At 37.6% G+C, this 24,995-nt stretch overlaps 1 protein-coding gene across 9 annotated transcripts in view; it reads right to left on the bottom strand.

Annotated features, from left to right (window-relative positions):
- The window catches only part of LOC148864236 (membrane protein of ER body-like protein), a 119,299-nt gene that overhangs the window by 43,996 nt on the left and 50,308 nt on the right, over positions 1-24,995 (bottom strand). For 4 of the 9 annotated variants that reach the window (XM_088980932.1, XM_088980937.1, XM_088980938.1 and 1 more), the window contains 6 exons: positions 23,436-23,570; positions 22,887-22,967; positions 19,179-19,355; positions 11,327-11,461; positions 10,528-10,704; positions 9,321-9,500 (listed from right to left, as the gene is read on the bottom strand). In XM_088980932.1, coding sequence (XP_088837058.1) covers positions 9,321-9,500; positions 10,528-10,704; positions 11,327-11,461; positions 19,179-19,355; positions 22,887-22,967; positions 23,436-23,570 — 885 coding nt within the window. The remainder of the gene's footprint in view (positions 1-9,320; positions 9,501-10,527; positions 10,705-11,326; positions 11,462-19,178; positions 19,356-22,886; positions 22,968-23,435; positions 23,571-24,995) is intronic. The other 5 variants (XM_088980935.1, XM_088980939.1, XM_088980940.1 and 2 more) reach the window with 3 other exon arrangements.

Below are 24,995 nucleotides of genomic sequence, written 5' to 3'. Positions count from 1 at the left end.
GACTTGCTCTGATACCATGTTGAGCAAGAGCAAGAGCAAGTGAGAGACAAGAGGAGAGAAGAGAGGGAGAGAGGAGAGGAGAGCCGAGAGGACTGAAAGCCCCTATTGAACTTAGGGGGTGAAAGAATGATCTATTATTATTTATACTAGTACAGCCGAACAATGTAATCAAAGAAGAAATTACAACAGTACCCTTATGGTACTAAACCTGAATACGTAAACGACTGACAACAATTACCTTGAGACCTTTGCACCAGTAGCTAAGATGAATTCAGTTCGAATTCTCTTGTCTCTAGCAGCTACCTATTAATGGCCTTTCTTCCAGCTTGATGTTAAAAATGCATTCCTTAATGGTGATTTACAAGAGGAGGTATATATGGACATTCTAGTTGGTTTTTATGAAAAATGTTGGTGAGGGAAAAGCTTGTAGGTTGAAAAAAATCATTATATGGATTGAAACAATCACCTAGGGCATGGTTTGACAAGTTCAAAGGGGCACTTATCCGGTTTGAACACACACAAACTCAGTCCAATCATACTCTCTTTGTGAAAAGGAGAGAAACACTTATGCCAGTATTGATTGTGTATGTGGATGATATAGTTGTTATAGGGAATGATCTGAGGGAGATTAATGCACTCAAAAAGTCACTACAACAAGAGTTTGAGATCAAGGATCTAGGTGAACTAAAATATTTTCTAGGGATTAAGGTTGCAAGATCCAAGCATGGGACATTCATCTCTTAGAGGAAGTATGTGTTGGACTTTCTGTAGGAAATTGGGAAGCTAAGAACTAAACTAGTTGATACTCCTATTGGCCCAAACCATAGGGTTAACGCTTTGGACGGTGATTTGGTTAAGGATGTGGGGAGATATCAGAGGATGGTAGGCCGGCTATTATATTTATGTATGACACATCCAGACATTTCCTATGTTTCTACTATTGTGAATCAGTATATGCATGCTCCTCGGGTTTAGCACTAGGAAGCCATTAAGAGGATACTTGCATACCTAAAAAAGCATCCTAGCAGAGGGATTCTATTCTTAGACCATGGGAATTTGAAACTGGAGTCCTATACAGATGTAGATTGGGCAAGTTGTTTAGATGACAGGAGTTCTACATTAGGGGTATGCACCTTTGTAGGAGGAAATTCGGTTTCATGGAAGAGTAAAAATCAGTTAGTTGTGGCTAGGTCAAGTGTAGAGGCCGGATATAGATCTGTGGCCCATGGTGTTTTAGAGCTACTTTGGGTTAGATCCTTGCTGAGTGAGATTGGGATAAAAGCTAAGGAGCCCATGATGTTATATTGTGACAACCAAGATGCAATCGATATTGCCCACAATTTGGTTTAGCATGACAGGACAAAACACATTGAGGTTGATAGATGATAACTCTATATTTTGATGCCTTAAGGGCATCCTTTTAGGGGTATTTTAGACCTTAGACTGACTAATTTGTTCCCTTTTTCCGGTTAAATTCAATGTTGTGACCTCTGAGTGTCCCTGTGCAAATTTTGGGTAAAAACTGGGAAGTTTATAGAGTTTTCTACAGATTTTGGGAAACTGGTGAGAATTTCAGGTGAGAGAGGGGGTGTTTCTGTGAAAAACTAAGCACAAGAGGGTGTCTCTTATCTGCTAAACCCAGAAAGGCACCCCTCCTACTGTATTAGCATACTCCCCTCTCCTTAGAAAACCCTAGGGCACCTCCCCACTCATTCTTTTCACCTCTAACAAACCCTAGCCGCCCCTAACTGCTAAATCTTCACCTTCCACTCCTCCCTAACATCTAATCTCAATCATCCAAGTCTTAGCAACCTCTCATACCCTTAGATCTTCACCTTGCAATCTCCACCACCCATCCTAGGGCGCTACCCACTCCTTTTAATCTCCACCTTTCAGCCCTAGGTGCCTGAATCTCCACCGTTCAATCCTAGGAGCTTAAGTCCCAGCCCTCCATACTTATAGGCTCCCTCTCCTTTTCACTCTAGCCAAACGATCCTTCTAGTTTAATCCTAATCCTCCATTCCTAAGCCCTAGAGGCACCCATTTTCTGCATAAACCCACTAGCCACCCCTTTTTCTCTCTAATCTCAGTTTTGTCCACACTTCTTTATAAAAAGGACCCCAAGGGCCCTGAAGAAGGGGTTGGTTAGCCTAGTTCACAAGGCCAAGGCTTCTTGAGGGATTCAAGGGTTACAAGAAGGAGGACGCCCAGTTCTTGTCAGGTTGGGTTCCTGCAAGCAGTTCGTCCAACCTGCAACTGCCGCCACTGGAGCTAATCCACTATTTTTATTTTGTTTTATTTTCTTTCTTTTTGTTATTCAGTTTTCTAGCAATTTAATTCTGCAATTTTGGATTTTGGTTTAATTTAATTTCTGGTTTTCTTTGCCTTTTGCAGATCTGAATTTGTCCAGTTCAAGACTAAGGTGTCTTGAGGGGTTCGAGGGTTGAACGGAGGAGGAATGGCTTGCAGTTTGTCTTCCTGGAAAGCTACCGCCACTGGATCCGAATTTCAGCATATTTTTATTTATTTTCTTGTTAATTTCAGTTTTATTTAATTTCTGAATTTAATTTCTTGTCTTTTTCAATTTTGAATAGTTAATTTCAGCTTTAATAAATTTTATTTTCTTATTTTCTGCAAATCCCAAATCTGTTTTCTTTTACTTATTTGTCTGGAACAAAATAATAATTTTTAACCTTGCTTCCCTGAGGATTCGACCCCTTCCTCACCACTAAACTATGTTCTTTATTTTGTTTTGAGGATTGGAAAAATATAAATTATTAAACTGGTGTCTTGGGTGTTTGACGACGCATCCCAGGTGCACCAATAGACACTTCGTAAGAGAGAGTGACAACCGGAGAAATTTTCCTACTTTATGTCTCCTCTGAATTACTGTTAGCTGATGTCTTCACCAAAGGGCTTGCAAAGAACAAGCTTGAACATGACCTACACAAGTTGGGAATGTGTGACATTTACTCCCAACTTGAGGGGGAGTGTTGAGGTTTTTGGGGCAGATTTGTGTAGATTTAGTAGTTGTTTTTGTTTATTTATTGTTTAGATAGGAAGTGGGGACCACAACACTCTTGTTGGGTCCCTGTTCAGTGGTTCTTTTGAGTTATATATGCAGTTTTATGTGTTAGCTGCCCTATAAGGGTATATTAGTCATTATACCTTTTTTTAATTAAAGGTATAAATACTAGTGAGGAGGGCGGCCAGAACTGATAGCTCTCTTTTTCTTTATCAATTTCTTCTCTTCTCTTTCTCTTCTTCTTCAAGAAATATCTCTTATTCTTTACAAATTCTTTGATTCAGCAGTTTTCTACTCTTTCTTCCCAAATAGACCAACACATTGCAGCCCTAACACATCTCCACATAATCTTTGCCCTCTTTGTTGTCCAATTAGAAGGAGAGGAAGTAAACAAGCTTTGCACATTCATTGGATAATTCCACCTGCACCCAAACAAAGGTGTAAACCATCCCCAAATAAAGTTTGCAAATTGAAAGGAAATTAGTAAGTGAAACCTAGACTCACCAACAACTTTGCAAAGGACACACCATTGAGGAGACAAGCATCTATTGGGCCTTTTTCTTTGAAGCAAATCTCTTGTATTAACTCTTTCTAGAAAGACCTCCCAACAGAAGCTTCCCACCTATGGAGGAATAGGTTGACACCACACCTCTTTAACAGGGAAAGACAGACCAATAGGAATAGCTGGTTGTGTTATGGCTTTAAAGAAAGATGGACACGTAAAGGTACCAGAGGGAGAGAGGGTCCAAATTCTGTTGTCTACCTTTGTTGGCTCCAAGAAAACCCCATCAAGGATGGATAATAGGGATAAGGTACTGTCCAATTCCATGTCCCTGATATCTCTTCTCGGTCCCAAATTCTAACCAAACCCAGAGGTAGAGTTCAGTGGTACAAGGAAGGTAGATACCGGTTCATTCTTGAAGGTAGAGATGGCAAAGAGAGCCGGAAACTGTTATTTTAAAGGAAAATCCCCAACCCAAAATTGTAGCCAGAATTTAATCAATACTTCGAATCACCAATCTGCAATCATCAGTTCAGCCACAAACACATCTAAAAAATATTACCACTTGCACCAAGCATGGTTCAACCAAAAACAGCCAATAGAAAGGCACTAATAGGGCTGGATGGCAAAATGGTAGGATACAAATATTCGGCAAATATTCAATCTTGATTTGGAAATTGTGGAAGCACTTCCATAGTCTTCAGAAATATGTTATGGATCAAACACAAGTGGTCTTGATCAAGAAAACAAACATTTAAATGTATTTCTCACTCTAACCAGATCTGAACTTTTTTCTAGTTTTTTTGGACAAAATCTATAGAATCATCAAATCCTCTTGAAACCGTTACCAAACTGTTTCTAAAATTGATTCTTACCATATTCTAGGGTTTTTTGTGGTAGGTTGTTGGTTGACCATACAGGTACTGACTTTAGCAACTCCCTAAGAAGTGTGTTAGGCTCGATCAATGCCAGGCTTGCTTTGAATAGTCTGACACCAACTTGAATGAATATGAATATGTTTGTTTGATTCTAGAATAGGGTTAGAACAAGCTGAGTTTCACACACATCTCATGCCCAAAACATTGTTATTTATACCAAAACAGAAAGTTACAAAAATGCCTATCATTAGGTGTCCCTTAATGCTCATTAAGTACCATGATTAAACTGCCCTCAAGACAGCCTACCACTACAACAGGTGAAAATGGCACAATGAGTAAAATCTATGGACAATTCTGCCCCATTCTCCATGGATGATATCATTAGGTGCTCACAGCAAGTAGCTCACTCATCCTCATCATGGTCTGTTGTTTCCATGGAATTGTAACCATCTGCTACTAATGAAATTGTAGAGAACACTGATGTGGGCCCCATGGCTGTGGTTCCCACTGTGTTTGTATGACAGCACATGTAACCTTTGTTAGTTATGTCAGTGTTAGTTGGTAGTTATCTTAGACAGGTTGTTATTTCAGTTTATTATTTGTTTTATTTGCCATGTAAGCATTAAGGGCAATTCTGCCCTTTCCTACATTCAGTGAACATAACCTATAAATATTGAGATAGTGGCGGCAGTAGATTCATTCGATCTGTCCCTCCTTTCAAAACCCTTGTGTACTTCTGCTTTCTTCTCCTTTCTTCTCCCTCTTTCTTCTACTTTTCTCAATCCGAAATCTTTTGGAATTCAAGACTGATTGTAGTCTTGATCGACTACTTGGTATCAGAGCCTATCTAGGGTTTCTCATGTGAGTCTAGTCCAGCCGACCAGATGAGAACTGTCTAGGGCTGGAAGCTTACAAAGGACTGTTCGTTGGCTGATTCTTGGAGGTTACCAGAAAAGTTTAGCAGCTGCCCGAAGACTTGTAGAGGTTGGAGAGTGTTTTGGTAATCAGGAAGAACCAGAGAAGGTTAGGGTTCAGGCCATGATTGAAGGTAGCAATCAGAGTTTTCTAGGTAAGTCTTTATTTTTCCCTTGAGATTGCTGTCAGTCAAGATAGGTTGGACCTATCTAGGAGGAGCGGCCGAACTCTCCTATTTTTTCTCAGAGGTGATCAGTTTTTTTTAGGGTTTGTCATTAACCCTACGGCTAGACTTGATTGTGAATTCTTTTGGAAGGTGCGGCTGAGCATTGTTTATGTTCTCGCAAAGGTTTTCCTAACCCTACGATTAAAACCCTAATTCTGTTTCAGCATTACAGATTGCTTTCTAAGTGGTTTTCAGACCTGTTTTGGCTTCCGAGCCTGTTTTGGGGGTGAGAACTGTTATCGCACTGCTTATATTCTGATTGCCGATTGGTTTCAGATCAGATCTGAACTGATTTCATACAGATTTCTGATTGTGATCAGTTGTTTAAGTGCTGATGACAGGAGGTCTACCTCTGGATATTGTACCCTTGTAGGAGGTAACCTTGTCTCTTGGAGGAGTAAGAAACAAAGTGTTGTTTCCCGCTCTAGTGCCGAAGTTGAATACATGTCAATGGCTAACGGAGTGGCTGAAATCCTATGGTTCAAATCACTAGTTGAAGAGTTGGGTATTGATTATGAGAAGCCCTTGATGCTGAATTGTGATAATCAGGCGGCTATTAATATAGCTCACAATCCGGTGCAGCATGACAGAACTACACATATCAAAGTTGATCGACATTTTGTCAGAGAAAGGGTCTCATCACAAGAAGTGTCTCCCGTATATCACCTCCAACATGCAGCTCGCAGATCTTCTCACCAAGGCTGTTCCAAGGAAGAAGTTAGAGGCAGACCTATTCAAGTTGGGAATGACAAATATCTATTCTCAACTTGAGGGGGAGTGTAGAGAACACTGATGTGGGCCCCATGGCTGTGGTCCCCACTGTGTCCATATGACAGCACATATAACCTTTGTTAGTTATGTCAGTGTTAGTTGGTAGTTATCTTAGACAGCTTGTTATTTCAGTTTATTATTTGTTTTATTTGCCATGTAAGCATTAAGGGAAATTCTGCCCTTTCCTACATTTAGTGAACATAGCCTATAAATATTGAGAGAGTGGCGGCGGCAGATTCATTCGATCTGTCCCTCCTTTCAAAACCCTTGTGTACTTCTGCTTTCTTCTCCTTTCTTCTCCCTCTTTCTTCTACTTTTCTCAATCTGAAATCTTTTGGAATTCAAGACTGACTGTAGTCTTGATCGACTACTGAAATAAAGCTTAACTTTGATAGGTGCAGTATGGGAAACCCAGACAATTCTGGAGTAGTAGTCTTCTGGAACAGTAATGGGGACATTTTAGCTATCATCTGAGGCCCTATTTGGGTAGGCAAGTTCCAAAATTTTGTCACATATTGGCCTGTATCGGCCAATACGTGCCGTGTCGGTCACCCACCAATATGCTAAATAAGGAGGGTTTTGGGATTTGACCTATTTCAGGGGGGCAGAGGGGCCTAAAACCTACCCCTAACCTATTTTTGAAAAAAAAAAGAAAATAAAAAGATGGGCACAAGGTTCAAAGTACCGATACACCACTTGCATTGTATCGGGTGTATCGATACTTTGAACCTTGGGTGAAGGGGACTCTATAAGAGCATAACACTATTAGCTGTTGTACAAGCGTTAAGGTTGGGGAAGACACTCTACATTTAGAAACTTAGTGATGGAAGGGGAACTCTAAAACAGTGCTAATTTGGATATGTAGCACTAACCAAGGATCATGGCAATATAGGAATGGTATGAGAAAGATTATTCAACTATCAAGAGAGCTTGTTGCAACTTTCATATGGATATGAAGATTAGCCAATAATGTGGATCATACTATGGCAAAACTTGAGGTGAACAGGGCATAATTGCATCAGGGCACCATATCACACTAATGTATGTAAAAGATAATGAGGGTTGGGTAACAGACAGCTCAACAAATAAGGGAAGGCCTATTGATGTGCATTGGAGTCGTCGCTCTCTTCCATAGAGGCTAGAAAGATATCCCCTCTGGTGGATTCTCAAAGAGTGGAGTTAACAGAGTCTGCTTGTGCAGAAAAAACAATTTGGAATGATTACAATTTGAGAGAGGTTTCTGTTGAAGTGACGTCAAGGGATAAGACAAAAAAGAAAAGAGGAGTGGACTTGAAGATTCTAGTTGACAAAGAGGTGGAAATCGGCAAGTCTTTGGGCTTGTTCTTTTTAGGAGGAGAGGACTTTGATAGAAGAGCTTTTGAAGCTTTTGAGAAAAAGAGGAAGCTTAAAAGCATGAGAAAGGTTCCTGAAGTGTTAGGGGGAGAAATTTGGGATGAGGAGGGAGGTCCAGATGAGTTTGATGAGGTGGAAGATTGATCTACGCATAGAATTGCTTGGCTGGAGTAGTTGTTTTTTTTTTTTTTTTTGAGAAATGGTTAACTTTATTCAAAAAAAAAAGAGGTGCATGAGGAAATGTACACAACAGATAAGCACTCAGAAAGTTACATAGGCAGAGAACTATCACTAAAAAGGTAATCCCTGTGAGCACCGGACTTGGCTAGACTATCAGCTTCAGAGTTTAGCTACATTGGAATCCAGACCACATGGGCATTTAAAGCAGCGAGGATGTCTCTCGCTTCAGCCAGGTAGTGAGCTAAGGCCCAAGGCCCACTGTCAGGATTAGAAAGCCAATTAATGGTGTTGGCTGCATCTCCTTTAATGGTAAGATTTAGTAAGCTCATGTCTTTTGCACTCCTGATGCCGGTTAGAGCTGCCATGACTTCGGTCTTTGTTGAGGAGGATATCCCAATCGGCCCACTAAAAGCCCAACTGACAATACCATTTCTATTTCGAATTACACCTCCAATACCCGCTACACCCGGGTTTCCAAAAGCATTCCCATCAAAGTACAAGGTCGTCTCGCCGTCCACATCAGATCTGAAACTGTGGGGAGTGATGAGTTGTATTTGATTAGAGTGAAGGAAATTTACGGCGTTTCTTTGGAGGTCATCAAAGGTGACACCTCTGAAGTGAGTTGAGCTGGAAGTCCACAAGAAGCATCTGTAACATATTAGAGAAATCAGCTCCTCAAAGTTTTTTGCTCTGTTGGTAAACACCTAGTAGTTTCTCTCTTCCCAAATGCTCCAGAAAATAGCATGTACAGCAGACTGCCATAAAGTTTTCCCTCTTTTGCTTAATCCTCTTCCTGACCATTGCCCTAAGCATTCAACCACATTTTTTTGAAACCCAGCTGTACTCAAATAATGATAGAAAAAAGTTCCAAAATTTTCAAGTTTCCTTACAGTGGAGCAGAATATGGTTGGTAGATTCCCCAGCTTTAAGGCAGAAACAACAAAAAAAAAAAAAAAACAGACCCTGGAAGGGATATGAGCACACCAGATAAGTGTTGATTTTCTTTAAACTGGAGTAGTGTTTGCTGTGCTAGTGCAATCTCTTGTTTTCTTTCCTGTTTCTTCTCTGCTGTATGTGAGTAGCTGAAGTAGTTGTTGGGTTTGGGGGGTGTTATCTTAACACCTGCCTTTAGTTTGTATTCAGCTTTTTCCTTTTTTAATAAAATTTTCCTGTTATTTGTCAAAAAAAAAATCTAACAGTTACCAATAATAAAAAAGTTCGAAATAGAAATTGATTAAAATAATAAGAAATATACACAAGAGATGAGAAAACAACCCAAGAACAAACAAATGTGTCACCATGTAACAGATTATACAAAAGGTGTTTGATACACCATGGACAATAAGATAAAGAAATTCCAAATAAAGTAGACATCTCAAAAGGGTCTCATAACATTCTTACATACATGTTTAACAAAAAATATTCTTATATATGTCAACTACAAATTTGATTGAGAATTATCTTTCCCACCTGCAGTGATCTTTCTAGGTGCATAATCCAAGTCTTCTCTAATGCTAATTTGTATGTCTTGAAGCAGCAAAGCTTCCTTTTTCAATTCAATTGGAACAGAGTTTTCATCTACCAAGGAGCTTCCCTTTGGATAACTGACTTGCTCTTGGGTGCTGGTGCATCCAGGTAATTTGATTCCTGCTGTAGATTTACATGACCGAAAGAGTATCAAGCGCACAGTACATAAAACTTGCAGATGAGCTACTTTTGAATTAATGAACTATTAAGGGAAAGAAAAGACATAAATACTTATTTAATTTTAGACGATGATCATGATAAAATTCAACAACTTCAACATGCAACTATTAATTTCTTTATACTTAACATCAAGTCAAAAGACAACCTAGACCAACTTAATCAGAACAACCAAACAATAAATAAATAGGCAATCCCAATAACCAACTCAAACAATCCCACTAAATGCCTTAAAAACTACTGATATAATTAAGCACATTACTAATTTAACATCAAGTTGATGAGTAACTATGGTTATTATGCAGACTTTCCTACAATAATTACCTCTTCATGAATCCTGTGCTAAGATGTTTTCATGTCCAAGAATTAATTGTATAGTGAATAACAATTAGAGAGAACTTCAAGAAAAAAATGCAAAGTTTATTAGTAGAGTTTGGAACCTGAAAGTTGGCATTGTATAGGTTCTTACATGTATTTCCTATGTGGCTCATTGCATTCAAGAACTTCTAGTGAATCTTGTCAATACCTTCATCAGATTTTGCAGTTGCACTCTTATCTGTCCAAAGTTCTGTTGAATCCTTCATCTTCTCAAAACCAAGTGCATGGTCAATTATTTGCTCACAGGGATTACTTATTCAGTGATAGTTTTCTGCCTGTGTAACTCTTTGAGTGTCTGATCTCTGTGTACATCTCCTCATGTATCTTTCTTGTTATGAATAAAGTTAACCTCTCAAAAAAAATTACAAGCAAGAAAATAGCACCACAAATATGTATTTAAGACTGCAAATGCATGATATATATAAGGCACATGTTTTTCAAATAATGGAAAATAAGGTGTTTGATACACCAAGGACAATAACTTAAATTCCAAATAAAGTAGACATCTCAAAAGGGTCTCATAACATTCTTATATACATGTTTACCAAAAAATATATAAGCATCTATAAATTTGATTGAAAATCATCTCTCATACCTGCAGTGCTCTTTCTAGGTGCATAATCCAAATCTTCTCTAATGTTAACCTGTACATCTTCTAGCAGTAAATCTTCCTTTTTTGATCCAATTGGAACAGTGTTTTCATCTACCAAGGGTCTTTCCTTTGGATAACTGACTTGCTCTTGGGTGCTGGTGCATCCAGGTAATTTGGTTCCTGGTGTAGATTTACATGACCAAAAGAGTATCAAACGCACAGTAGATAAAACTTGCAGATGAGTTACTTTTGAATAATGAACTATTAAGGGAAAGAAAAGACATAAATACTTATTTACTTTTAGATGATGATCATGATAAAATTCAACAACTTCAATATGAAACTATGAATTTCCTTATAGTTAAAAGGCATCCTAGACCAACTTAAGTATGGCAATCAAACAATAAATAAATAGGCAATCCCAATAACCGACTCAAACAATTTCACTAAATGTCATAAGAACTACTGATATAATTAAGTACATTACTGATTTAACCTCAAGTTGATGAATAACTCTGGTCATTATGCAGACCATTCCTACAATAATTACCTGTCCGTGAATCCCGTTCTAAGATATTTTCATGTTTAAGAATTTATTGTATAATGAATAACAATCTGAGAGAATAATGGAAATATAAATAGGTATTGTGAAGAAAAAAAATGCAACGTTTATTACTAGAGTTTGGAACCTGAAAGTTGACATAATGACATAATATAGGTTCTTTTTTCCAAAGAATCCATACACATATATTTCCTATTTGGTAAATTGCACTCAAGAACTTCTAGTGAATCTTGTTAATACCTTCATCAGATTTTGCAGTTGCACCCTCATCTGTCCAAAGTTCTATTGGATCCTTCATTTTCTCATTAACATCAGGTTCTTCCCCAGTCAGGAATGTCAAAGGTGGTGATGAAACAATGTTCTCTGTTGTTAATGCTACATTCATCAATGCAAATTTGGTCAGTGATTTGCTCAAAACTAAGTGCATGATGTCACAAACGTGTTATTTCTTGGCATTGCAAGCAAGAAAATAACACCACAATTATGTGTTTATGATGACAAATGCATAATATGTAAGGCATATATTTTTCAAATAATGGAAAATAAAGTGTTTGACAAACCTTATTTTGAAGTAGAAAAAAAAAACAATAATCTGATTTGATAACAGTGAGAAAGGGAGAGTTTTGTTAGACAGTGTATGCCCTTAGCTCCAATCAGATTGATTTACTTATTGTCATTTATTGTAAATGAATAAAGTGCATAATTGATTTGTGATATTATGGTGTGTTTCTGTGTAATACTCTTAAACTGGACACTTATGAGACTCGTGTTAGTTTAGAATCTTCACAGTTGTTGGATAGATCTGGGGATATTTATCCTGCCAAGGCTAACACTGATGTGCCGCCAAGTTGGTTGGGGTGGCTTGTCTCAGCTGCCAGGGTGAGACCTGAGGTACATGCAATGTGGGTTTTCTTGAAACCCTAAACTGGACCAAAATTCTAATATTTCCCTGAACCTTGGAGATAGATGGGCAAAACTGGAATGTTACACCTGACCCCTAGACTCAATTGTGATACTGCACTAGGTGTCGGGTTGGGTTGTCTTTGATATGCCAATCAATGAAATCCTTTACCAGGTCAAAACCTAGGTATGTTGGGGCAGTCTAAGAATTCACCTGAGTGGGTGATCATAGTGACAGGATCAACCCCTTTGTCGGACAAAGTGAATGATCAGGGAATGCACTCTCTCTGATGGAAACCTAAACTGCCAGCAGTGGATTTCAAATGTGTTTGAAATTTGGTTATGCAAAATATATTTATATAGAGATATACTTATATATTATGGTTTCAAATTGTTTGCAAAAAGGTTTTAATTCCCGGGATCCATGTGAGTAAAGAGTGTAGCATTGCACCTTGCAGCCGAGGGAGAGGTCCTCTCTTGTTGGGCAATGTTTGATCATTATGCGCTGAGAGGTTAAGTGTAAGGCCATTGAGGGTAATACCTGATGGGCTAATCTTGCATCTGTCTACAGTCCTTGGGTTTTCACAAGATGGCTCGATCCAAGGACCATTTAGTGTAAATGTTGGGCCCATTAAGAACCCATTGTGATAGACTCAGGGGTTCACTGTAACCTACAGTGAATTCGGCCAGGCTTTGTAACAAAGGCTGGGTTGAACCCATGTGGCTGATGTGTAGATCAATGCTAGGGTCCCACACCATACAAAGAGAACCAAACTAGCCAACATATAATGGGTTAAGTGAGCAGTATAACTTAATGGGCCTAAAGCCCATTTCAAACTGGGCTTAAATGGTTTAATTAAATTGGGCCATTCTGGGTTTATAATCTGACTGGGATTAGTAGTTGGATAAGATAAGTCTTATCAACTTGAGAGTCCAGATCTAAATACAAGATTTAGATTAGGAAATCTCATTTCTAATCAGATTAGGAAGCTGATTCTAAAGGGATTATAAATAGGGGGCAAATTCCATAGAGAGAACACACTCCTTTTTGCAGTCTCTTCTCTCCCTCAGTTCTTGGTGCCATCCCAATTCGATCTCCACCTACTGGAGTGATCAATATGTGTTCTTGATATTGTTTCTTGGTGAAGAAACAATCAAAAGTTGTGCTCACACCACCCTGCTCGATTCTTGGTGAAGAATCCTAGGTTCTTGCTAGTCCTACCTCAACATACATTGTGTCATCTTTAATGGAGGCAGATTTGGTATCCTCTTTGGACGTGAAAACCTATGTTGGGAGTTCCTTTTAATTCCGTATCAGGTATTTCCCTCTCCCTTCTTTTGGTTTCATATCTGGTCCGGTTTTGTTTCAAGAACGAACCTTGAAAATGCAGTTTTCTAAATTAGGGAATACGATTCTCGGATGGAAGAGAGAAATTTTTGAAATTTCGCCCAACCTTCTTGCAGGGTTTGGCCATCCATATGATGGATCTCCCATCCCTTCAAGTTCTTAGTGAGAAGAAAAGAAGAGATGGGGAGAAGCCAATAATGATCTGGCTGCCCCACTCATTATCTTATATACTCATAAAAAAGATTGATTACAAAGACTAATATGGCATTAATAGGGTGGCTACTGTTCATAACATAAAACAACTCCAAAAAAATCATAAACTAATGGCCCTTGGGCCCAATAACACTAACTAATGATTCAATAACATTAACTAATGATTATAAACAAGAAAAACATAAGAAACTACTGAATCTCAATAGATATATGAGGGAAAATAAGGTGTTTGATGCACCATGGACAATAATTAAAGAAATTCCAAATAAAGTAGACATCTCAAAAGGGTCCCATAACATTCTTATATACATGTTTACTTTTTGGCGCCGTTGTTGGGGAAGCATAGAGAAAAATTTATATTTGCTTTGTTTGGGTCTGTTTCATTATTTTTCTTTTTCGTTTTAATACTTGATCTATTATCTCAGTTTAATTCATGTTTCTCTTTGATTTTGCAAGACGGAATAGCGAAAGGTGGGGTACCGGAGTGTTGCGGGACTACAGGAGAGAAGAGAAATTGGATTGCGTTTCATATGTAGTCGTCCCATTTTATTTTTGATTTTATTTTTATTTTTGAACTCTTTTTTTTGGTAGAATATTGATTTTCGAATTTTTAATTAATTTTTTTTAGATCCGATTTATTTTTTTTCTAGTATTATTTTTCTCCCGTTTTGTTTCTAGATCTATTTTTCTTTCTTTATTATTTTTCTAGATCTATTTTTTTTCTAGTATTATTTTTTCTCCCGTTTTGTCTTATTAGGTTTGTGTTTTTCTTTTATTTCAGAAAAAAATAGAAAAAAAATCATTTGTTTTATTTTATTTTATTTATTGCCGCATAATTTTCTTTTGTTTATTTTATTTTCGGTTTAATTTTAGAATAGCAATTTTCTTGTTAGAGTTTATTTTGGTAGTTGTTAATTTCGTTTTTAGCATAATTATTTCTTTTATTTTCTGTTTGTTATAATTAGTTGTTGCATTATTTAATTCCTTTTTTTAGCTATTCAATTGAATAATTAATCGTTAAATAGGAAATTGTTTAAATTTTCAAATTTGAATTTAAATTTAATTTGAATTTGAATTTGAATTTCAATTTCAAATTTCGAAATTTAAATTTAAACTTTCGAATTTAAAAATAAATAAATAAAAACAAATAAAAAATTGAAAAAAAAAATTTTTTTGCATTCCATCATTTAGGATTTGATATTCTAGAGCATGCATCATATAGGTTTATTTCATTGCTGAAATTATTTTGTTAGTTGTGAATGTGCTAGGTTTCTTTTTATTTTAATTGCTTCTTGTGCATAGTTTATTTTATTCGTTTATATTATATTACTAAATCGCATTTTAGAAATAATTGTTCATGCATTATAGTTAGTTGCATTCATTTTGTGTTTATTTTGTTTTTCCGTTAATCCATTTTAAGGGCATCCAACTTAAATAAGATAAGGTGGGGATTTCATCACCCTTCCTTGGCCCAAAAATCACCACTCTTCACGTGCGGTTTACCCTAACCCCAATTTAAAATTTGGATAGCAAGATCCTTTAGGGAAGCCTCACATTTGGTTCAAAGGTGTGCTGAATTTTAGGAAAGCTTGTGATTACTTTCCATAACTGGCGGATGGTGTGTAAGGAAAGAGGTTAAATGGCTACGCCAAAGTGGGTTTTGTGGTTACTTAATTAGGTATTTGCAAGAGCAAGTGGAGCCTTCCACATCCCCACCTCTTACCTAACTAACCAAAGGAAGTGGTGTAATTCCAAATAAACCTAAGAGGATTCACATTGGTTGAACCACTAGTTTAGGAAAGCCTAGGTCAGCCCTAGGTCGTGTGGTCGATTTGTTTGCATTTTTTTCTTTGAAAGATTAAAAATTCAAATTTTAATTTTAATTTTAGGAATTTAAATTTCAAAATCTGAATTTGAATTTAAATTTCAAATCTCAAAAAAAGAGAATAAAAAGTAATAAAAAAATTAAAAATTTAAATTTCAGGAATCTAAGTTTCAAAATCTAAATTTGAATTTAAATTTCAAATAAAAAAATAATAACAAAAAAAGAGAGTAAAAAAATTAAAAAATTCAAATTTGATATTAAATTTCAGAATTTAAATTTCAAAATTTATTTGAATTTGCATTTAAATTTCAAATTAAAAAAAAGGGGGTTAAAACAAAATAAGAGAATGAATTCAATGGTTGGAGTGTGTGTAATGAGAAACTACTTCCAACCTGAGCCACAAATAGATTGGAACCATGTGTCTAGACAACTAGACAAGATTAATGGGATGGCCCACAGAATTGACCAAGTCCTTAGATATCATCAACAAAGTGGCCCATGCCCAACCTTGTCATCCTATCCATCATGTTCCATCTATGCAAGCCCAACCCATCATGTTAGCCAGTGCCTTGCGGCAGGCCCATGTCAACCAGTCAGTCCAAACCAAGTACATGCGGCCAACAAATTTTTCCCTAGGTGGGAAAATCAACCCAACTTCACCTATAGGGCCCAAGTCCAAGAAAACCCCCTATCGGATGTTCACTCTCAATGGTCTGAAGCCCAGACCCACTGGGAGTACAAAGATTACCCTGGGACTCAACCGGTTCAACCATGTCAAACCTACACGCAATCCCAACAACAATACCATCCATCTAACTCCATGGTCCAACAACTTCAGAGGCCACAAGTACAAAGTTCATTCCAGCAAGTGTACCCTAGGAACCAACCGGTCCAATCGTATCAGGCTTACCCTCAACCTCTTCAAACCTGTACAGTAGATGATCAATTCATATAGCTTCAATAGCTGGTCATAAATCATTAGCAGTCCATCGATAGATTAGAGAGCTGAATAGGACAACTAGCCGAAGCCAAGAAGAGGAGAGGAGTAGGGCAACTACCGAGTCAACCGATTGCAAACCCTAGAAATCAGCCATTGGGATTTCCTCCACAGCAGATTCAACCACCTCCTAAGGACCCTCAGCTTGAAAACACCAAGGCTATTACAACCTTAGGGAGTGGGAGGATTTTAGAGGGCCCGTGTGAGAAGAAGAAAAGGAGCAGGAAGACCCTAAGTTGGGGGGAGAAGAAATAGGAAAGGAAAACTTAGAAGAAGAGCGCATAATGAACCAACCAATAGTTCCCTTTCCAATTGCACTCACAGTCGGGCCAGTGCAAAAGAAGAAAGAGACTTGCAACAAGGAGATCAGGGAAGTCCAATATTAACTTCCCTCTCCTCAACACGATCCAACATATCCTGGCCTATGCCAAGTTCTTGAAATAGCTGTGTACTCAAATGATAGAGCCACGATCGGCCCCACAAAAAATGATGCTCTCGACAGATGTTAGTGCAGCTCTCCTAAACCAATTTCCCCAAAAACTAAAAGATCCTGATGCTCTTTTCATAAGTTGTGTCGTCTCTGGAATCACCTTCAACTAGGCCTTATTGGATCTAGGGATCAGTATAAATATGCTTCCATCCATTCATGACAGGTTTAGGATCGGCGAGTTAGAACCTACCTCGGTAATTCTGCAACTCGTTGATTTGCCAGTCAAGACCCCTCGAAGTGTTATTGAGGACGTCATTGTCAATATAGAGGGTTGTCACTTCCTAGTGGGTTTCATCATCCCAGACAGGACCCTAACCGAGGAATTGAACCACATCCCGATAATCTTAAGATGTCTGTTTCAAGCAATGGCTAATACAAACTGTAAATTGAGGGAAATGAACATTTTATTAGGGGAGCAAAAAATCCGGTTAAACGTTTTTAGTGCCTCTAAGTATCAAAACCTAGGGGAACATAAATGCAAGGTATATATAGTGGACAATCTTTTAGATGCCCTACCTACCCCTTGGTTAGCCCAATCTGATCCCTGTCTGTTGGAAGATGAAAGTGAGTCGGAGAGTTTAGATGAAGAAAGTGCATAAATGTGTCTGATTGAAGACGTTAAACTTAGCGCTGGTTGGGAGGCAATCCAACGTAATTTTCAGTTACTTTTAGGATTAGAGTTTTTGTTTCATGATTCGAGACCAGGTGGCAAACCTTGAACCCCTTAGGAAAACCCTATTCATTGTTCCCTTTAGCCCAAATCCTTTTTACATCATTCTAGTCATGCCATTGGGGACAATGGCATTTAAGTTGGGGGTGAGGAAAGAGAGAGAAAAAAAAAAGAAAAAAAAGAAAAAAATTGAGAAGCTAAGCATTTAAATATGTAGAATTAAAATTTCACTGATTTTTTTTTATTTTCCATTAAAAGAAATTCCAAAACAGAAAAAGTTGAGGAAACTGATAAAAGAATATTGAATTTTGTAGAAATTGGTAGCAAGTGATAGGAGTAAAAATTGGTCTTATTTGAACATTGTTGAAACCGTTTAGAAATTGGAAAATACTCCCAAGTTTGCCCTTGTTGAGATAAAAAGCGAAAGATTAATAAATTAGACAAAAATTCTTCAAATTGTTAAGAGACAGTGGACTACCCTGAATAGTGTTTTAAAAAAAGGTAGAGACAATAAAAGGTCAATGGACACCCTAGACTTAGTAACCGGGTCTCTTCACCTAAGTCAAGTGTCGAGATTCACATCAAACGGAAAGGGCAATGCCAAAGACAATTACCTAACACTTAGTAACTGGGTTTCTTCACCTAAGGCAAGTATCGAGATTCGTGTCAAATGGTGGAAGGTAACAAAAAATAAGTATGCATATCAAGTTCAGGGGTAGAAAGCCGCAGTTAGAAATGATAAGAAGAATACATGTCTGGTTTTAAAAATCAACCTCAGATTATCAAAACAGCCTGCGAATGGAAGGGTAAATAAGATTTTTAAGCCAAGTTTCTATAATATTCAAAGTAAGACAGTTTTACCCCTTAAGCTCAATACCAATCTATACAGAGTTTGAGAATTCTGAAATCAGGATGCTTGAGTAATTTTGTTAGGGATGATCTTGAGATGGAAAGGATCTCTATGCTTAGTGTAATTTTAAGGCTGCATTGCTAAGGGACTAGCGATGGTTAAGTTGGGGGGTGTGATCACTCTGCATTTTGATGCCTTTAAGGCATTAATTCAGGGGTATTTTCGGCCTTAGAGTAGTCATATTGTGTCATTTTCCCAATTAAGGTCTCTGTGCAAATTCTGTGCAAAACTGGGAACTTCTCATTGCGCCCTAGGGTTTAAAAACTACAAAAAGTGTGCCCTAGAATGGATGGTGGAGATTAGGAGTGGAGGGTGGAGTTAATCAGCTAGGGGCGGCTAGGGTTTGCTGAGAGTGAAAAGAATGAGTTAAAAGGCGCCCTAGGGTTTGCTAAAACGTGGGGAGCATGCTAATACAGTAAGAGGGGCGCCAAACTGGGTTTAGTAGCTAGGAGGCCCTCCTGCTTTTAATTTTTCACAAAAACACCCCCTCTCTCAACTAGACTTCACACCAGCTTCCCAAAATCTACATTTTAGCCATGAAAACTTCGTAGTTTTGCACAGAGATCCTCAAAGGTCACAACATTGAAATTAATTGGGAAAACGACACAATTTGACTACTCTAAGGCCGAAAATACCCCTGAATTGATGCCCTTAAGGCATCAAAATCAGAGTTATCATTTATCAAAAAATATTCTTATATATGCCATCAACAAATTTGATTTAGAATCCACTCTCATACCTACAGTGCTCTTTCTCGGTGAATAATCCAAGTCTTCTCTAATGTTAACGTGTACATCTTCAAGCAGAAAAGCTTCTTTTTTGGATCCAATTGGAACAATGTTTTCATCTACCAAGGGGCTTCCCTTTGGATAACTGACTTGCTCTTGGGTGCTGGTGCATCCAGGTAATTTGGTTCCTGGTGTAGATTTACATGATCAAAAGAGTACCAAACACTTGCAGATTAGTTACTTTTGAATTAATGAACTATTAAGGGAAGGAAAAGACATAAACACTTGTTTAATTTTAGATGATGATCATGATAAAATTCAACAACTTCAACATGCAACTATTAATTTTTTTATAATTAGCATCAATTCAAAAGACAGCCTAGACCAACTTAAGCAAAGCAATCAAACAATAAATAAATAGGCAATCCCTGAGGGTGTAAGTAAAAGTTTAGAGAAGCTGATGAGGGACTTCTTGTGGGAGTCAGGGGAGGACAGGAAAGATCATAGGGTGAATTGGGAGATTCTCTCTAGAAATAGGGAGGATGGTGGCTTGAGGCTAGGACACATTAGGAAGAGAAATGAAGATCTTTTAGGAAAGTGGTTATGGAGGTTAATAGAGGGCAGAGATAAGTTATGGGATAAGGTGATACTGAGTATACATGGGCTTGCTGATGATGGGTGGGACGCTGGACTGGTGGCAAGGACTACTAGAGTCTCTCCTTGGAGATCCATACATGCCATTCTCCCTTCTTTCTTGCAGCACATCAGTATGATCTTTGCTCAGGTAACCAGGTGAAGTTTTGGGAAAACCTTTGGGTGGGAGAAGTTCCTTTAAAAGATAAGTTTCCATCCTTATTTTCCCTCTCTCAATTTAAAGGGGAACCTATCCCTTCCTTTCTGGTCCCTTCCGAGTCTACCTATGGTTTTGACTAGGATTTGGGTTTTAGCAGAGGCCTTAGGGACTCAGAACTTGAGGATGCTTTGGAGTTAGTTCAAATTCTGAATGGGGCGGTTTTAGACCCATCAAATAGGGATAATAGGATATAGACTTTAACCCCTTATGTCTTCTTTTCCTGTGCTTCCTTCTTTAAGTCTTTGGTGTATTCTGCTAGCAGTAGCTTTCAAAATTTCCCAGTAAAGGAAATTTGGGGTAAACCGGTACCTCTAAGGATTGGAGCTTTTTGTTGGGAAGCCTTCTTGGAAAGATGTAATACCTGTGATTTACTCCAAAGGAAAAGGCCTAATAGGTGCTTGTCTCCACACCGGTGCATCTTATGCAAGGCTGATGGTGAAAGTTACTACCACTTACTAGTTTCTTGCCCTTTCAGTTCTGATATTTGGGTTTGGTTTATGGATCTATTTGGGTGCAGGTGGCTCCCTCCCCCAAGCATACAAGGGTGGTTTGCTGCTTCTTTCTTTAGGTGTCCGAAGAAAAGAGGTAAAGTCATGTGGAGATGTTTGAGAGCTGCCATTTGTTTGACATTGTGGGAAGAAAGGAATCAAAGAACCTTCTTTGAGAAAGAAAGAAAGAAAAAAGACCTGATTGAGGTCATAACAGTTAGAGTGTTGCAATGGCTGAAAACTTTGGAGCTGTTTGTTGATGTCTCTGGTATGCTGCTGAACAATTGGAAAGAAGTGACCTCCTCTGTGCCAAATCAATCAATGGTGTGCCCTCTGTGGTCACCTCCATCCCCGGGTTTCTTGAAGTTAAACTTCGATGGGAGTAGTGAATGTAACCTGGGACCTTCAGGTGTGGGAGGTGTATTCAGAGATGAAAGTGGGATGGTGATTGCTTTATACTCAGCTCCCATTGGGTTGGGAGACTGTCTTAGAGCTGAACAATTTGCTTTGTTAGTAGGGCTAAGGAAAGCGAAGGAGCTGAACATCCAAAAATTGATTATTGAAGGAGACTCTTGGCTAGTGTTAAATTGGTTAAGGAAGGGTAATGGATTTTGGATCTATGCTAATGAGAGAAGAGAGGTTAAGTGGCTGCTGAGGGGAGTGGAAATCCAGGTTCATTGGGTGAAAAGAACTGCAAATGCCTTTGCTGATAACTTGGAAAAACAGGGGGTGGATAGGGGTCAATTGTTTTGGGCAACTCTGTAATTTTCTTGTTGTTTTGGGGGAGAATCAAGTCATTTTATCTCTCCCTAAATCTTGTATGTATTCTGATTTCTCATTTTAATGAATCTTGTTATCAATAAAAACAAAAAAAAAGAAAACTAACTCAAACAATCCCACTAAATGCCATAAGAACTACTGATATAATTAAGTATATTACTAATTTAACCTCAATTTGGGAATGGTTTTCCTCTCTGTTTGGATGTAGGTGGAATCCGCCAGCAAACGTTCAAAGCCCTTTTGCTCCAGCTACCTTTACATGGCCAAAGAAAAGGGGAAGACTTATGTGGAGATGCACAAAAAAGGAAACAGTATGAAAAATTTGGGAAGAAAGGAGATCAAGAACATTTTTGGAAAAGGAGAGAAGGCATAATTGAAACAATAATGATCAGAGTGGCTCATTGGCTGAAATCTTTGGAAACTTTCTCAAATGTCTCAATGGATGACAAACTTAGAAAGTGGAAGGAAGTGGCAGATTCATGTTAAAATAAGACTGTCATCAATCATCAATGGTCTCCACCAGAAAGAGGGTTCATCAAACTTTGATGGTAGTAGCAAGGAAAAGCCAAGAATCTCAGGTATTGGAGGAGTATTTAGAGATGAGGGGTGCAAGATAATTGCTCTTTACTTAGGACCGGTGGGGGAGGGTGATTCTCTTAGAGGGGAATATTGGCATTATAAAACTACTTATTTAGGGTGATTCAAAGCTGGTTGTGAGTTGGATACAAGGTGAAGAGATGAAATTATGGACTTACAATAATGAAAATAAGAAGTTCAGATGGATAACTAGAGACATGGAAGTAATTGTTTGTTGGATCAAGTGAATGCCAATTCTTTAGCTGATGCATTAGCCAAACAAGGGGTGGGGAGAGAATCCCTGTGCACAGTTGTAAGTGAGAAAATTGGTTTTGGGGGTGAGATAAGAGGTTTAATCTCTCATTGAATGTTCACAGTAATTAAACTCCTTGTACTCTCACCTCTTTTTAATAATAATGGAATTTGCAGTTATCAATAAAAAAAAAAACATCTTATTGTCTATTTGGATATATAATTTTCAGTGAACGGTAAGTAATATTAATTTACTAACTGAACTTACTTATTGATTTCTGAATTTCATTTTCTTTTTTACAATTTATGCAACACATGAAAATTATAAATGCTAATCATGTTTATTTTGAAGTGTTTTACAGGTGAGAAATGAATTTTCATATTTTTTTATTTATTTTGCTATTTTCTTTTTCATGTAATTTATTTTAAATTTATATATTTATCTACTAATTAAAGAAAGGCAATCTCATGAAGCTAATGGCATATACTTCAGGCAAGTGCAACACCATGAGTCACACCTTAGCATCAGAAAATGATGAAAATCATATCTTGTGAATTAGTTTTTGAAAAAAAAAAAAACTTCTTGACCTAGTATTGTAGATAGCTTTATCGGCCCAATTTTCTTCTTAAATCAAGATTCATCCTTTCTATTTGACTGGACTTTAATATGGACAATGCAATAAGAAAATTCATAGCAAACCCAAGATACATGCAAACAGAACAGAATGAGATTACTAGGCAAGAAATTCCTTGAACTGAAATAATATTACTTTTCTGGTTAGTTTCAGATTCAGCCAAAGAATGTTGTGGATTTAAGTCTGCATCTCCCTTAACATGTCGTACTGCATCCCCTGAATCAATACATCAAGATATGAGCATAACAAATAAGTATGAATTATTTCTTTCACTACACTACAGAACAAGTGGATGTCAATTAAGTCATATTCAAAATTGAAGCAGAAGCTACATAACCAACCTAAAGGGTTTTTATCAGACACCATTGCTTGGTGCAATGATAAAACCTCAGGCTAACAAGCCAGCGAATGCAGGTTTGAGTCTGAGAGCACCCACTTTGTGCCAAAAAAAATTGCCAAGGTTTAGGTCAGCATCCAGTCTACCCCTCCAAAGACCCAGGAAGTTGGGACCATCATCATAGGGTAATGGTCATTGTAGTGTTTGTATGCAAGTATTTTGGTCCAAAAGGTAAAGCAGTTGCAAGTTCTAATAGAAATAATGTATAACATTTCCAGCAGGCATTCAGTGTTCAAATGTATTAAACAGTTTTATAATCTCCTCAATCTATGTAGTTCATTGCTCACCTGTGCGTTTGCCCTTTATCAACTCAAAAACAGAGGAGAACCAATTTGAACTCCTAGCAGGTTTCTGTTGTACACTTTGCATATTTTCATCATTACTTCTATCCCCAAAACATGGGAATAATTTAAAACCATTAGCTGTTAAATTGGACAAAAGAGTTAAATCTTTCAGTTATGGAACAGTTATAAATTAAAAATAAATAAAAAAAAGCTAGAACCTCACAATCAACCATGTTAAAGTCACACATGCTTATCAAAATGTGATAAGTACATTCACAAAACAAAAGTTCCACTACAAATTAAACTATTGGTCAGTTAATATGAAAAATAAGCAGATATTTATTGTAACCAGAACTTCCCTATATGATGTATGTGTAAAAGTATCACATTACGAAGATTTTTTTATTGATGGATTTAATTTTTTATGGATAACAGCTACTTTGAATGAGTATGTAGTTAAGGTCATTGATATTACTGATTATTGTAAGAGAACAACATACAGTATCAGGGGCAATATTGTAATCTTGAATCTTCATATAAGTTTTCTTTTGATAAGTAAATCTTCATATAAAGGCTAGGTTAACTCTAGACAACCTAGCCTTTAAGGATGAACTGAAATGGAGGCAAAGAGCTAAAGTCAAATGGCTCAAAGCGGGGGACAAAAATTCGAGTTTTTTCCATAAGATTACAAGTGCAAGAAATAGGTTTAATCAGATTAAGAGAGTAGAATTTGAGGGTCATGTGGGAGAGAATGGGTTTGAAATGAAAAATATTGCCACCAAATATTTCTCAGACTTGTTTAAGGAAAGTTGGGCTAGAAGACCTCTCCCGGCTGATCTTAATTTTAGGAGGATTTCAGAGTCCCAGCAAAGAGAGCTGGAAACCCCTTTACAGAGGCTGAAATTTGGCAAGTGTTAAGAATCTGGAAGTTGATAAATCCCCAGGGCCGGATGGTCTCACTAGTCTTTTCTATAAGAAATGCTAGAAGGTGGTGAAAGTGGATATGCTGAAAGTGTTTCAAGACTTCCACTAATCTGCTGCTCTGGAAAGAATCTTGAATTCCACTTTCATTTCCTTAATTCCCTAAGTGGAAGGTGCAACAAACATCAAAGATTTTAGAATTTAGGCCCATCAGTTTGCTAAACAGCTTCTACAAAATCTTGGAAAAGGTTCTAGTTGAGAGGATGAAAAAAGTCCTTAGTACTGTGATTGCAAAAAATCAATTTGCTTTTGTGCCAGGTAGACAAATGTTAGTGTTTTGGTGGAAAACAAGCTGATAGACTCAAGGAAAAGAGAGAGTAAACGCTGCTCTGTAAACTGGATTTGGAGAAGGCTTATGATCATGTCAACTGGAAATGTCTGGATTTTGTTTTGGAAAAGATGAACTTCGGGCAGAAATGGAGGAACTGGATCAAAGCGTGTGTTTCTTCTACTAAATTTGAAGTTCTAGTAAATGGAGAGTCAGCTGACTTCCAGAGGCCTAAGGAAAGGGGATCCCCTATCCCCCCTCCTATTCATTTGTGTAAAGGAGATTTTGTTTTTGTTTGTCAACAGAGTAGGAGA

This window comes from Nelumbo lutea, chromosome 3 (genome assembly GCF_056320005.1).
Source record: "Nelumbo lutea isolate HS-2025 chromosome 3, American lotus-T2T, whole genome shotgun sequence".
Classification (NCBI taxonomy): Eukaryota; Viridiplantae; Streptophyta; class Magnoliopsida; order Proteales; family Nelumbonaceae; genus Nelumbo; species Nelumbo lutea.
The sequence above is the reverse complement of the archived record's forward strand: the minus strand, read 5'-3'. Positions and strand labels throughout refer to the sequence as shown.